The sequence below is a fragment of the Stenella coeruleoalba genome (assembly GCF_951394435.1).
Source record: "Stenella coeruleoalba genome assembly, chromosome: 11".
In the NCBI taxonomy this organism is placed as follows: domain Eukaryota; kingdom Metazoa; phylum Chordata; class Mammalia; order Artiodactyla; family Delphinidae; genus Stenella; species Stenella coeruleoalba.
Window position 1 is genome coordinate 33,680,674 of NC_137157.1, and position 15,409 is coordinate 33,696,082.

At 34.2% G+C, this 15,409-nt stretch overlaps 1 protein-coding gene across 1 annotated transcript in view; it reads left to right on the plus strand.

Annotated features, from left to right (window-relative positions):
* The window catches only part of RASSF9 (Ras association domain family member 9), a 28,549-nt gene extending 14,522 nt beyond the window's left edge, over positions 1–14,027 (plus strand). Inside the window, exon 2 of the mRNA XM_079938074.1 lies at positions 11,224–14,027. Coding sequence (XP_079794200.1) covers positions 11,224–12,484 — 1,261 coding nt within the window. The 3' untranslated portion in view covers positions 12,485–14,027. The remainder of the gene's footprint in view (positions 1–11,223) is intronic.
* The last annotated feature ends 1,382 nt before the right edge of the window (positions 14,028–15,409 follow it).

A 15,409-nucleotide genomic window follows, 5' to 3' on the forward strand; every position in this document is an offset into this window, starting at 1 on the left:
AAAGAAAAACTGTTAGTAGTTGACATAACTACAGCTATCGTTAAACTAAATATTCAGGCTAGGTAACTTTCCTTTAATAAATATGCTTTGTTATTATGAAATATTTCTTTACAAAGTATAAATCAATAAGGAAACTTTAGGTATTTGCCAGGAACAGGTAACACTTGGAAGTTAGCCCTAGAATTTCCAATGAGAGTAGATATTTTCTCAGCATTTCATCTAGTAAATACTACATGTTAAATATTTACATTTTGAGTATAATCAATTTCTGGAATCTGAGCTATGAGCTTAGTTTACTTAACCCCCCCATAGTCCCCAATACACATTCTTTACATATTCCCTTCCCTTTTCTCTGTTTATGGGAATTATGTACAGTATTATAGCTACCCTGCAGGTATGGAATGTCTAGGGTTTTTCTTGTCCTACGTGACTGACTTATATTATTACTCCCTAGAAAATTAAACTGGTGTTAGTAGAGCACAAAACTAGTGATTTTTTTTCTATGCGTATATATGTATAAAATTTTAATTTTCAAGGTAGTTTTAATTTTTGACTGCCCCAATTTTTCAGAGTGATTAATTTTCTGAAGGACTCCAATTTTAAAACTGTTTTAATAAAATGTTAATAGTCTGTGTTTCGTGAAAATTATTTGATAGCATTATTTTCATGCTTCATCTATCAAAACAGTGATCCAGGTTTTCATAGAGACCTAAGGAAAGACTTGTATTATTTGTGGCAGACACGCCCTGTGATTATCTTCCTGAGACTGCAGTACTGTGATCTCAAAAAAATGTTACTTCAGAGGGCGTGTACCATACTCTGTGTAAAATAACCAGAGCTGAGTTAGCTTGTGGGTCAGAGAGTTGCCTCACCATTTGCCTGCTTCATTAATTTTAATTTTGCTTAAACTTTATGTTGTGTTGTGTCTGTGCGTGTGTACTTTACAGAAGGAATCAAAATTGTCACTTAATATCGTTGTTTTTTTTTTTTTAATTTTATGCACAGTGTAGAGGAATAACAAGTTTTTCTTGACGCTCTTAAGGTCCCTGACTGGCTCTGAAAATTAAACCGACCAAAACAGACTAACAGGAGAAAAGAATTCAAGTTGACTTAACGTAAGTTTCGCATGACACAGGAGCCTTCCTAAGGAAATGAAGACCTAAAAAAATGGTTAAACCTGTGTTGTTTTATGCTAGGTTTAGTGAAGAGTGGACATTCATGGAGAAGTGTGGTAGGTAGGTCAAAGGATATGAAGTAAGCGTAGTAAACTGGGAGACATTTAGCAGGGCCTGTTTGGTTGGATTCTTCTCATCCCTTTGTCTTCAGAGATAAGGACACTCCTTTCCTTCAGGTATAGGAAGGGTATCTCTCAAGTGAGGGTGTTAGGACCTGTTTCAGGGGAGAGGCTTGGGTGGAAAGTCCAAGTGAACTCCCTGTTTCTCCCATTTTCTAAAACACCTTCAGCTTACCATATTCAGTATACCAAGGTGCCATATTTTGGGTTATCATGTCTTGAATCCCATCAATAGTATATTTGGTTTACATCAAATGCCTTCAGGGTGCCTAAGGTGATCAATTTTTAAGTACAGAAAATAGCCAAAACAAGGGACTTCCCTGGTGGCGCAGTGGTTAAGAATCCACCTGCCAGTGCGGGGAACGTGGGTTCAAGCCCTGGTCCGGGATGATCCCACATGCCACGGAGCAACTAAGCCCGTCCACCACAACTACTGAGCCCATGTGCCACAACTACTGAAGCCTGCGCGCCTAGAGCCCGTGCTCCGCAACAAGAGAAGCCACCGCAATGAGAAGCCCACGCACCACAACCAAGAGTAGCCCGCACTCGCCACAACCAGAGAAAAGCACGTGCGCAGCAATGAAGACCCAATGCAGCCAAAAATAAATAAAATAAATTTTTTAAAAATTAAAAAAATAAATAAAAAAATAAAATAGCCAAAACAAACTTAAAATAGTTTTTTTTGTTTTGCGGTACGCGGGCCTCTCACTGCTGTGGCCTCTCCCATTGCGGAGCACAGGCTCCGGACGTGCAGGCTCAGCGGCCATGGCTTATGGGCCCAGCCGCTCCGCAGCATGTGGGATCTTCCCAGACCGGGACATGAACCTGTGTCCCCTGCATCGGCAGGCAGACTCTCAACCACTGCGCCACCAGGGAAGCCCAATTACTACATCTGAATCAGATTTGGTACCTTGTTTTCAGAGATAAAACTTAATGAAACATGTTGATTATTGTATTAGGCAGTAGGGAGTTCCTCAGTGTGGATTCAATTCTAACTCATTTATCCAAATTATTCTTATTTTCCTTAGTTCCACATTATCCTTATTTTCCCCCACTTATTAGCTGAGGGTGGTATTGAACAAATCCTTAATCTCTTGTGACTCAGCTTTTTAATCTGTGAAATGGATTTTACTATAGGACCTATCTGATAGGTGACAAAAATTATATGAGTTAGTATGTATAAAGCACTTAGAACAATGTCTGGCACATATTAAGCAGTCAATAAATGTGAGCTATTATTATCTAATGTCTCCTTTTACACACATCCCATTGTTCTCCCTAGTCGCCTTACTATTTTTTTCCAAGTAGCTTTTCCTCAGCTACCAGGCCCAGACATAATCATGTTAAGTAAAAATCTGAAAGGATCTTCCTTACAGACAAGCTCCAAATCAGCATCCTGTCCCAAATGAAATCTCATGAGGCTCTTTTACCTAATCTGACTTTCTTCAAAGGGTTATGGGAATTGAGAATGAACTGAAGACACTGAGGTCAACTTCTGCGTCTTATGATTGTTTATTAAATATTACTCAACTTTGATACTTGTTGTTTTTATTCTTTAAATTTTGTAGCATATTTATACAGAATGTATCTCATGATTTCCAATAATGTTTAAGACGGTCTTGAACTTTTAAAATCTCTTTCTCTCTAAACATATCTTTTCTCCTTCCTATGTATGACACATTTCTGAACGTAAAGATCATCTTCTTTTTTGTTTTTAAATTTACTCCCTTAGTATTTATTCTTTCTTTTTTAATACATTTTATGTGTAATGTGTGATGTGTATACAAGCGTTTTTACACAGAAATGATATAATTTTTACATCTTAATTTTTCAAAATGAATAGTTTTACAGTGTATGAATGTAGATCTTGTTGGATTGTTAATAACAAACAATGCTGGATGAACAGTTTTATAAGTATATTTTGATGCACTTTTTTTTCTTTATTAGTTATCCATTTTATACATATTAGTGTATAGATGTCAATCCCAATCTCCCAATTCATCACACACACACAACACACACGCCACTTTCCCCCCGTGAGATCATCTTATTTTCTGTAGCATCTTACCCTCAGCATTTGTTTACATTTACTAAAACTACAGTTCTGTTAAGAAATGAATGTTGAATCCAGTTATAAAAAGTTGTACCATAATTCAAAAGGACAATTTATTTGGGGGATAACTAACTTAGAATGGATTCAGTTGATTTACGTAGAACTTTTTTGTCAATCGTTTATTTAAACATTTATCTTTACCAAATTCTGTCTTGAAATTTCCGTGTTTGGGTCATTACTTTTCTGTTAATAAAAGCCAATTATAGTACACAGATATAAATTTTTCTCTTACATAATCATAGTGAAGCTAAGTAATTTATTACCTAAACTCACTGTAGTTGTACTGTGATAATTTTGATTATTGGGAAGAGATGCTATTAAATTTGGAAGTTTGATCTTTTAGTTCGAAAATAGCTGTGACATGTAATTTAAACCTTCACCATCCAAACTATTTGTGGCATCCTCAGGATTTTAAACTTCATAATTGGTATAGAGCTGGGTTTGTAAATTCAAATACCAGTTTATAACATTTGGTATGGAACATGATTCAGTAAACTTGCTCTTCATCATCACCCATCTTTATTCTTTAATTAATTATATGCTTTTATTCAAAGCAATGTGACTTTCTACAAGGTATTGTTAGATTTGAGCCTGCAATAAATATACTGAAATCAAATTTCTTTTATTGCTGTTTTATTGCTCCCATTCCTAATCATCATTTCTGAACCTTGCATTGTTGAGTTAGTCTATTCCAAGTGTTATTTACTGACATTTTTTTTTTTCTTTTCTGCGGTACGCGGGCCTCTCACTGTTGTGGCCTCTCCCGTTGTGGAGCACAGGCTCCGGACGCGCAGGCTCAGCGGCCATGGCTCACGGGCCCAGCCGCTCCACGGCATGTGGGATCTTCCCGGACCGGGGCATGAACCTGTGTCCCCTGCATTGGCAGGCGGACTCTCAACCACTGCGCCAGCAGGGAAGCCCTCAAATACTATTCTTAATGAAGAAGGAAGATTTACTATTTCTTAATGAAGTCTGTGAATACAAGTTTTTTCCTGAACAAATTAACCCTATTTTGAATATTTGTGTTTCTATAGCATCTTAATGCAAATATTAGTATTCGTAGGACCAGCTCTGGGATTAACAGAGGGAAGTCCAGTTAGGCAGATTAATAATAATAAGCATAAAGATTGGCTATGGGGTGAAAGGAGAAAAAGTTCTATTTGCATTCCATTAAGTAGAATACCAACTTGTATTGTTTATTTTAGTCTTGAGATTGGAAATGTCTCCCTTATTTGTTATTTTTATTTTCATGTATTTTACTCATAGATTCTCCAGAAGATGTAAGAAGAAAAGGCTATAGATAAAGCTGTGATGGAAGTATATTTTGTTGTAAACATGGATCAGGATTCCTCAACAGCACAACTGTTGACATTTTGTCTAGATCATTCTTTGCTCTGCCCATGCTAGTGGCACCCCCAGACCCTAGTGTGAAAAAAAATGTCCCCACACATTGCCAAATGTCTCTTGGGGGGCAAAATCACCCCTAGTAGAGAACAACTGGTTTATAAGGAGAGTATTCAGTTTAAATAATAAGTAATGGTAATAATAAGTAATGGTAAATAATAAGTAATGGTAAGTAATGGTAAATAATAAGTAATGGTAATGGTAATGGTAATAAAAAGGAAACAGAGAACTGTCTTCGGGCATTGGGCCAACATTCAGATATGCCCCCAATATGCCCCCAAAGCTTCACAGGTCTTTATCCTTTAATCTGTTGGAGACTTGTGCGTCACTATTTGCAGACACAGGTGCCACCAATAGCTTGGAACTGAAAAAGTTGTAACTCTTGATTTCCAAGCATGGAATATGATTCTGCAGAGAGCCAAGCAATAAGAGCATTTCAGAATCACTCCTATATATGGCAGCTAGATTGTGTTAGTATCACACTTTCCAGGCTGGCTTAGGAAACAAAGAATTATAACATAGGTTCTAAGGAAAGATGCACTCAGAAATCCAAATATTTTCTATAAATACCTGTAGGTTGCTAGTTTTCATATACTGTGTTTTAGAAGCATATCATAATGTAATTATTCTTAATTAATAATTTATTATTTTGATGATTCTTATTTTTTTGAAAGTAGGGGTCAATATGAAATATTTGTCCTGATAAGTTTTATACATCAAATTTCAATTAAACCTTAATGTCTGCGATATTAGGAAGAAATGTTGTCCTTTGAGTTATTCTCCTGGGCCCCAACTTCAATGCCTTTTATTCTTTCTGGACAACTGAATAAAGATAACCAAATATTATCCATTTACCTTTATTTTTCTCTGCCCTCACACAATCTTTTTTCTGTAAATACTTATTTTGTGGGATCTTCAATTTGACATCAAAATATCCTATTTAATACTTTATCTTAAGACTTCCAGATTTAAATAGTTGATTTATTCCCTAGTGCTTTGTGCACCATACTCAGTGAAAGTTTGTTGAAGAAATATTTGATTGTATGAATGTTGCATTTGTAATTCCTAGCCAACTCATCTTAATTCTGCGTGTTTTTGTGGCATTAAAACTAATTATCACTGGAGAAATATTTTTAAGTTCCTGATTGATAATAGAGTAAATGCAAAAATTCTCACAAAAATTCTCATATATTTCACTCTATTTCAGAATAAATATGGAAAAGTGCCTGTAAGTGAGGCTGACACACGTTGTTGAAGAGCTTCATTTGGCATATAAATTTTCTTAATTGTCTGATGAAGATACTCTAAAAAGGCAAAAACTGAATACTGAAATAGTCGTAGAAGAATAATCAGATAAATATATAAATATATGTATATATTTATTTTCAGAGTAATATGCTTCATTAACACACTCAGTCAGAATCAGAGAGCTATAAATCAGAGAAAGATTAAAAGCATTCTCATCTCATCTGTGATCCAAAGATTATATTAATGATCTTTTTAAACATCTCTTATTAGCTAAACAGTTGTATTATATTGGAAGTGTACTTGCAAAAATATTGACTAGTCAAAGCAGGTGAACAAATATTGTGGGATAGCTTGGAAAATATTTATAAAATAATATTGTTAACTACTGTGGCAAGCTCAGTAAAGTTACTGAATAACAATACTAAAAACACTATACCCTTCTCTGCATTAAGTAGTAATAATAGTAATTTTACCATTAGAGTTAATAACCTATATTTAGCCTGTACATTTTTCACAATTTTTAAAGCACTCTTTTCCTTTCACTTATCTGATATTTGAAGCAATCTTGTGAGAAATGTGAGTCAGATATATATATACTGCAGTATTACAGTGAAGGGTACAGGGGAGTAGAAAAAAATGATTTATCAGAATTCAAAATGAATTAGTGATAGTTAGGATGAAATATATTTTAAAATATCAAGGATTGTTCCCACCATATCTATTTTGCAAATCTTCACAAATAAATCTTGTTAATGTTTCAGAGGGAAAAAAAAGAATTTAAAGCATTAGATAAAAATGGATACTGTAGCATTATGTTTTTTATTTTCTTCTGTATATGTAAATAATTTTCAAACATATTTTGTGATTATAAACTATTTTAAAATAAATTAAACAGAGCATGCTAAGCAACAAGACAATTCTTCCATGAGAATCTTAAGATATATTAATATTATCAAATTTAATGAAGTGTTTAAATACATACACAATTTTTAAAAGTATGTGCATGAGAAATGTCATAATGTATACTACATAATCATAGATGTAGTATAACATATATTTAGAATGTGTAGTAAAACCTGTTGAACAGTGTTTCAAATTACTTTTAATTCAGTTTCCAATGACTAAAGCGTAGTTAAAGATGATTGGGTACAACAGTTATGTGTTGGTGGGAGTCACAGTTTAGATATCAAGAGCATTTTCTCTTTTCTTAGGAACCATTCTTGAAATAAACAAACTAGTTCAAATCAAGACAAAACACAGCCATAATCTTATTCAATTGTTAATACTATTTCATGGTAAAATTTCTTAAGCTTTATTGGTTTTTGTGTGTTTTGATCATGAGCAAAATTTGAGGTACCCTACGTAACATTATGCAAGGCATTTTAAAACATTTTATGTCTCCTTTGTTTCTGCCTCCCTGAAGTGGATGTTAAAGAAAATATCCTTGCTATATGAAACCATGAACTGATTAAATTCTGGCTTATCAACTTTCATATCTACTTTCGAATTGTATACATGAACATTTAGCAAATTAACCTAAAAATTTAAACTGGTGTGAATTAAATGTCAGTGTGGTAGTTACTTTATTTTGATTAACGTAGTATTTTTAGGTAAATGCCTTTACCCTATAATGTAACATAGAAGTTATAAATTTTGAATCCTCTAATCCAAGCAGTTCCCAATTTGTAGCCAGTTGCACTGTAAATAACCTATACTTGTGAACAGCTATCATATTCCTATATAGCCTCCTATCTCAATGTCCACCTGCTGTTACTTTCTCCAATAGTATCTAGAGAGAACCACTCCTGTAACCTCCATCCATGTTAACCTTACATCTGCTGAGAATCTCTTTGTCTCTACTCCTTTAATATTACAGAATCAGATACATGGGACTCTCTCAATACTTGCCTTTATACTGGGTGTTCAAAAAGAAAAGAATGATAGAGTTGAAGGAACCAAATTTATACTTTACCTAAAAGCATTCAAAACGGGGATTTCATTGATTATATAAGGTGGAATTTTAATTTTATAGGAAAAATGCACTGAGTTTCAAGTAATTAAAAAAAATCACGTTTGAAATGTAATCAGTTCACAAATTGGGAAATATTTGTGAGTGGGTGGTCATAATGGCTATTGTAATTTATTTTCAGGGATTAGTTGTAGGTTAACATCTAAAGCCAGAGTTGGAAGGAACATTTCTACTTTCTAGTTTTGTGACTTTAGGTAAGTTACTTACCCTGTCTTTATCTCAGTTGCCTTATCTGTAAAATGGGGATGATATTAGTAACTACCATGTACATAAGTAAAATCAAGAATGCTGCAAGCCAAGAAATTTCTAAAATAAAAGTAACTTTGTTGGATTGGAAATAGTAATTATCAACAAACATATTCCAATATACAGAAAAAAAATTTAATTTGCACCATTAAGTAACATTGAGTGAGCAAAGGTAAAATATGAAAAGAAAAAAAAATATTAATCAGATCAACAATGAAGTTATTTATAGATGGAACTAAAACACGGATAAAAATAGAAAATAGAAGTAAATTATTGGAATATGCGATTATATGAATTAAAGCTTTATGATTTTTCAGTCTTTATGTGGTTATAGTATGTTCTCCAGGAAGTTTAAGATCCAGTAAAAATCTTTATCCCTTCCTTCCAATAAACATACACAGAAGCAAAGCAGAGCAAAACAAAACAAACACTAAGTCATGCAATGGATGTGTTTATTTTTATTTTGTTGCATTAGAATCGGAGGTTATATGTCTCAACTGCTAAATTTGAATCATTAGGTAAGAAGTTTGTTACATTATATTACATAACAAACCAAATTATCTAGTGTTAAGTTTGTATTTTTAACCTTTGTTATATATGTGTTTGGGGATGTCATTACTTATACTAGATAGTAAACTTTCAAAGGTTGGGAAGGGAGCATTTTATTTAGTCCCAGCTCTAGAATTAAATTCCTTACTTATATCAGATGACTAGGTTTACATGGATCTGGGACCAAATGAAAACAATTATTTTGAAAAAGTAGTGATTCTATAAGATTCCTAAATTGGTTTATTTTTAATATTTATTTTGCATCTTTTATATATTTCTAATTTTTTTAATGAAATAATACCAGGGGTCATCAGTCTAACATTTGGGAACTGTTGATGTAATAAGAAACTTAGCACTAGAACTGACACGTAAGTGTTTCCTTCCCAACCCAAGCAGTGTTTCCCACAATTAGCCAGGGATACTGTCTAATAAATCATACAAGTCTTTCTATGATCCACATTTCCATGACAGTGTCAAACACAGAGGAGGTGCTCGGCAAATATTTGTCAAATGAATGAATGAACAGAAACTCAATTGGAGCCACGCTATAAAATAAACACAGTTTTCAAAACCCTAAGCCTGCTACAAAGTAGAATTAAACATGATGAAGTTTATACTAGGTATGGAAGATTTATTGCCTACATTCAATAAAGAATGGTCATTACTTTTAAACATGCTCAGTCAAGTGGCAGAAGTTTTTGAAAATTATCTGGTTTGAATGATGGTTGTAAAAATTCCTCAAAATATTTAGAAAATAACTGACTCAAGAAAATACAAGGACGTTTAGAGTAGACTTTTTAAAAAAAGGGGTTTGGAACCAGTTGGACTGTGAGGCTATTAATAAAGGCACTAATTTTCTCATATGTCATATGGAAATAATAATATCTTTCTTGATTGTGCGTAATGACTGTCAGTGTTACATAATCCACACGAGCTGAAAACTAGCAGATCTCTAGTGGAAGCTGTAATATGTAAGAATTTGCTCCTTCCAAAACAAGAGAATCCCAATTAGAGCGGGGATCCTGGAAGTACTGGGGAATTGTCATGTATGTCCTTATTATTATTCAGTATACATAAGGACTCCCTGATCCCTGCTTCCCAGTCTTCACAGCTGCAGTGTAGAGCTGAAGCCTTTATAACTCATGTGTCATCCTTAGCTACAGACCCAGAACTGATGTTTCCCGAGCCAGAAAGTGGAACAGGACGTAGGAATTACTCTAAGGAGATAGCAGTAGGGCTTTTATATACATGAGAGTTTTGTCAGCTAAGGGAGGCATCCAGGCCAGTCAAAATCCTTTATTACTGCATCGAAGCAGGAAAGAGATTAATAAGAAAAAGGCACAGAAGGTAACACATTTCCACATACTTTTCTCCATGGCCGACCATTGGGAAAAGTCCTTCCTTGACCAGTTGGGTGCTCTAATGAGATGCTATGGTTCCATTGCTATCAAAAGCGAATTAATGTTATAAAGTTCCTCTTTTAGAAGTAGTTAATGATTTTTTTCCAATTTAATCCACACGTCTAAACCATCAAACTTGTAAACTTGTTTTTATAGTGTATCTGTTAGAAGTATACTCTGGAGCCAGCTTTCTTCCTTGGGTTGAATCTTCACTTGCGTCACTGCTAACTGTGTGAATTTATGTTCCTATTCAAACGTCACCTTCTTAGAGAAGTCTCTCCTAAGCTCTTTAAATTAGACCTCTCCTTAAGTAATCCTCTATCCCTTCATTCAGTTTAACTTTCTTCCTAGCATTTGCCACTATCTGATATTATATTAATTACACATTTATGTCTGTGTCCTTGTCTCCCTTGCTTATTGCTGTATGTTTAGCATCTTCTGATATGTCTGGCACATGGCTGGCATACAATAAATACTCGTAGAATTAAATAATCACTAATTTCAGTAATGGACTATTTTCAACTCTATGACTTTAATAACATCCTACTTATGCTTCCATGGTTATTCCCCAGTCCTAAAGCTCCAGCAAAACAGTCTTATTCTACTTCTCATTAATCTCCACTTTGATTCTTGTCTTAACTCTGCCAGTTCTAACTGTAGTTATATTGTGGCTGACTTCTAACGATAAAATAGCCTCCGTTGTCTTTGATGACAATTTGCTCTTTCCAGAGCCCACTAGGAATTAAAAAGGAAATTAAGATATCTTTCATGGTCTTAACTTTTTTTTTCTTGCCATAAAACTTCTGATTCTTATGTAGTCTCAACCTCAAAATGCATCTCTAATTAATGGTAAAATCTAGAAAGGGTATTAAAGTTAAATCATCTTTCTGAGTTTACACAGGTGATGACAGTAATATAATGTACTTTGTTTTTCTTTCAGATCTCCAACTAAAGACATGGATTCAGAAGAGAAAGAAATTGTGGTTTGGGTTTGCCAAGAAGAGAAGATTGTCTGTGGGCTAACCAAACGCACCACCTCTGCTGACATCATCCAGGCTTTGCTTGAGGAACATGAGACTACGTTTGGAGACAAACGATTTCTTCTGGGGAAGCCCAGTGATTACTGCATCATAGAAAAGTGGAGAGGCTCTGAACGGGTTCTTCCCCCACTAACAAGAATCCTGAAGCTTTGGAAAGCATGGGGAGATGAGCAGCCTAATATGCAGTTTGTTTTGGTTAAAGCAGATGCTTTTCTTCCAGTTCCCTTGTGGCGGACAGCTGAAGCCAAATTAATGCAAAACACAGAAAAACTGTGGGAGCTCAGCCCAGCAAATTACATGAAGACGTTACCACCAGATAAGCAAAAGAGAATAGTCAGAAAAACTTTCCGGAAACTGGCTAAAATTAAGCAGGACACAGTTTCCCAAGAGCGAGATAGTATGGAGACATTAGTTCATCTGATTATTTCCCAGGATCATACTATTCATCAACAAGTCAAGAGAATGAAAGAGCTGGATCTGGAAATTGAAAAGTGTGAAGCTAAATTCCACCTCAACCGGGTAGAAAATGATGGAGAAAATTATGTCCAGGATGCATATTTGATGCCCAGTTTCGGTGAAGTTGAGCAAAAACTAGGCTTGGAGTATGATGAAAACCAGATTCTGGAGGACCTGAGAGAAAGTGATGGAATTGTACAGCTGGAGGAACGACTAACATATTATAGAAAGCTCATTGATAAGCTCTCTGCCGAAATAGAACAAGAGGTAAAAAGTATTTGCACAGAGATAAATGAAGATGCGGAAGGGGCAGCTGCAAGTGAACTTGAAGGCTCTAATTTAGAAAGTGTTAAGTGTGATTTGGAGAAAAGCATGAAAGCTGGTTTGAAAATCCACTCTTACTTGAGTGGCATCCAGAAAGAGATTAAATACAGTGACTCATTGCTTCAGATGAAAGCTAAAGAATATGAGCTCCTGGCCAAGGAGTTCAATTCCCTTCATATTAGCAACAAAGATGAATGCCAGCTACAGGAAAACAGAGGAAAGGAATCTGAGGTCCCTACCAGCAGTGGGGAGGTTCCTCCTTTTACTCAAAGAGTATTTAACATGTATTCAAATGACACAGACTCGGACACTGGTATCAGCTCTAACCACAGTCAGGACTCAGAAACAACGGTAGGAGATATGGTGCTGTTGTCAACATAATTTGAATGGCTTCTTTCTGACCTACTTCAATGTTGTTCGCATTTGTTTAATTTAGTAGGAAACGTTAAATATTCCATTCTGCAAAAAAATGTAAATCACGTTAAAGTGTTCGGTAGTTAATAAAAACTAGAGAATTTTGTAAGTTTGTTTTTGATTTAAGAGTTCCAATGTGACCTAATTATTGCAAGTTCAAACAATGAACTCTTTATTAAGAATGCAGCACAGATAGCTTGCAGGTATATAACAGAAATAATTTGATGGGAATTATCATCTCATAGCTTCTGTGAGAAATGATTTATTCAAACTGCAAACTAATTCTTGATATTAGTCAATATATTGAAACTATACACGTGAACAAGTAAAATTAAAATGTACTGTTATATATTTTTCAACAATGTATCATTGGAATTTTATAATCTGTAAAGTACATGACAGCTACTATATTGTAAATGTATTAATTCAAATTCTGATTCTTTTCATTGATATTTAGAATGTGTATCATCTCTGTTACTTCCTGAACCCCTCTACCTGTTAGGCCTAGATGACAGGAAGTGGGAAGGGTTGCTATTGGGACATGTTCAAATACCAGCAGTGGATCAGAGAGGAGTATAGAAGCCTAAAATTATTAAGGGATATATATGTGCTTTCTCTCTCTGATATGCAAAACTTTGGTCAGACCAATGGTCTGTGCAGTTTCATTCCTTGAATGAGATATGGCGTGGGTTACAGAGAAAATCACAGGGTCCTAGTCCTGTTAGATTATACCTTATGTACAAAGGTTGAAGGGATGCAACTTGGGGTCCTTCGTGTGGGTAAAATAGAGTTCTATGTGCCGTAAGTATTAATATTAGCACTTTGTCTCTGAACATATAGATAGGACCTAATATGGACAAAAATCTTTTATTCTGCTACACTATAATTCAGATTATCTTTGTAGTACTTCATCTAAGGTGCAAACTGAAAAAAAAAAAAGTGCTAGCTCTACTCTCTACCCCACCCTCAAGCGTGAGAGTAAATATTCAACAAATTGAATAGATTATTTAGATCCTATCTTGACTGACAGTCATTACAGTGCCAGAAGAGGCTTGGTTTTGCTTCATTTTTAGTTAGGAAGTTCCTTTCTCTTTCTCTCTCTTCTCTCCTGCTTCTTTCCCTTCTTTATTTCTTGCTATTGAGCATATATCATATTGAAAACAGTTTGTTTTATTGTACTGTTCAATGAATACAGCCGCAGTTTATTTTTTCTCTAGCTAACACCTTTCCCATATGTCAGTGCACATGTAAGTAGAAATATTATTTTACTTAGTTTTAATATGTGGATATTGGTTAAGATTCCCAGTATTTCTCATTTCTTCCCTTTTATCCTTATGTTTACTGTAGTGTATGTTTTAACTCAGTTTCCTAATCTATTTTAAAATTTCTCCATCCCCCAGATTTCACCTATTTTTGGGAAGATATTTAGAACTTTCTTAATATTTCACTTTTGGAGAACATCTAATGTTATTATTTTTCATGCCAAGATATTGCTGAAGGCCTCATTTGAAGTTGGATGGTAAGAAAAGTAGGAATTTCCATTCTAGGGAAACTGAGGTGATAAACAGTAAGTAATAACACTAACATGGGTTTAATTTAAAAGAAATAAGAAGGGAATTGAATAGTCATCTGAGAAATGGAAGTTTATTTGCCTAATATCCCATTAAATCATTCAGCACTATGATAAGCTATTGAGATATTTATTGTTCACTACTGGGGATTAAACTCAGAAGATCATCATCAAAGATAAACCAATCGTAATGTTTTTCTAAAGTGAAAGTCATCTCTTTGTATTACTCTTTAGTGAGAAAATAATGAAAAGAACATTGTTATCTGCTATATAATTTGATTAATTATCTGAATTCAAAAGAGGTTCTGATAAGAAACAGGACTAGACAGATAATTTCATTTTAGAAACTGCATTAATGTCTTCCTTTATACAGTTAAGCACAGGGATGCATTCTAGGGGCCAATTCTATATTTTTAGAGTAGATAACGTTAAAAACTCTTGTCAGAAAGCAAGACCATCAAGTTTTAAATTCATATTAGAATTTCTATTTGTTCTTTAGTTATATACAAATGTATTTGTGCTTTTGATTCATTACAATATTAAATCATCAGTTACCATGGTGAATCTCTAATTTAGAGTAATAATACAAATAAAAATACTAAAATACGATGCACTCACCTCTGGATACTGAGCTATTCTTTATCAAATTAAGTGAGAATTTATATTATGAATTTATAACTTGATAGAAACCTTCATGTTTTAATTAGTTATAGAGGCTTTAAAATAAAATGTTTATAAATTCTTGAGTAACCTGACAGGTTAACTATGAAATTGCTATATGCAGCTAGAAGTAGCAAACCAAAGCTGACTAATCTTTCCTATAACAAGACAGATTTTCATTGACTGTGCCTTGTTCATCCTCCCACTTGCAATGTCTTTTTCCTCCATCTGCTATACACTGAAATCCCACCCATTTCAGGTTTTTAACATGTTATCTCTTCTATAAAGCATATATTGTTCCATTCAACCTGTTGTAAATCTCTGAACCCACAAATATTTTAGTGTATTTTTCATAGAGGAACATTTATATTCTAGCTTAGCTTATGTTTATTTATGTACTTATCTAACTTCCCTCCCCCAATGTATTTTTGATTATATTACTTTGTCTTCTATCTTGTTGACCTTATTCCCTACAACAACCTCTTTGCCCCTACTCAGTTTTGGAACTGAATTGCTAAATTTTAGAAGATTGTAACCTGTTAAAAAAGTTATTTCCATACATGGTAAATGATGCTTGTGCATTTTATACAGAAATATGCATTTTAGAAGACAAAATATTAACAGTAATTCTACTTATATATTCTTTGGGGAAAGCACTAAAT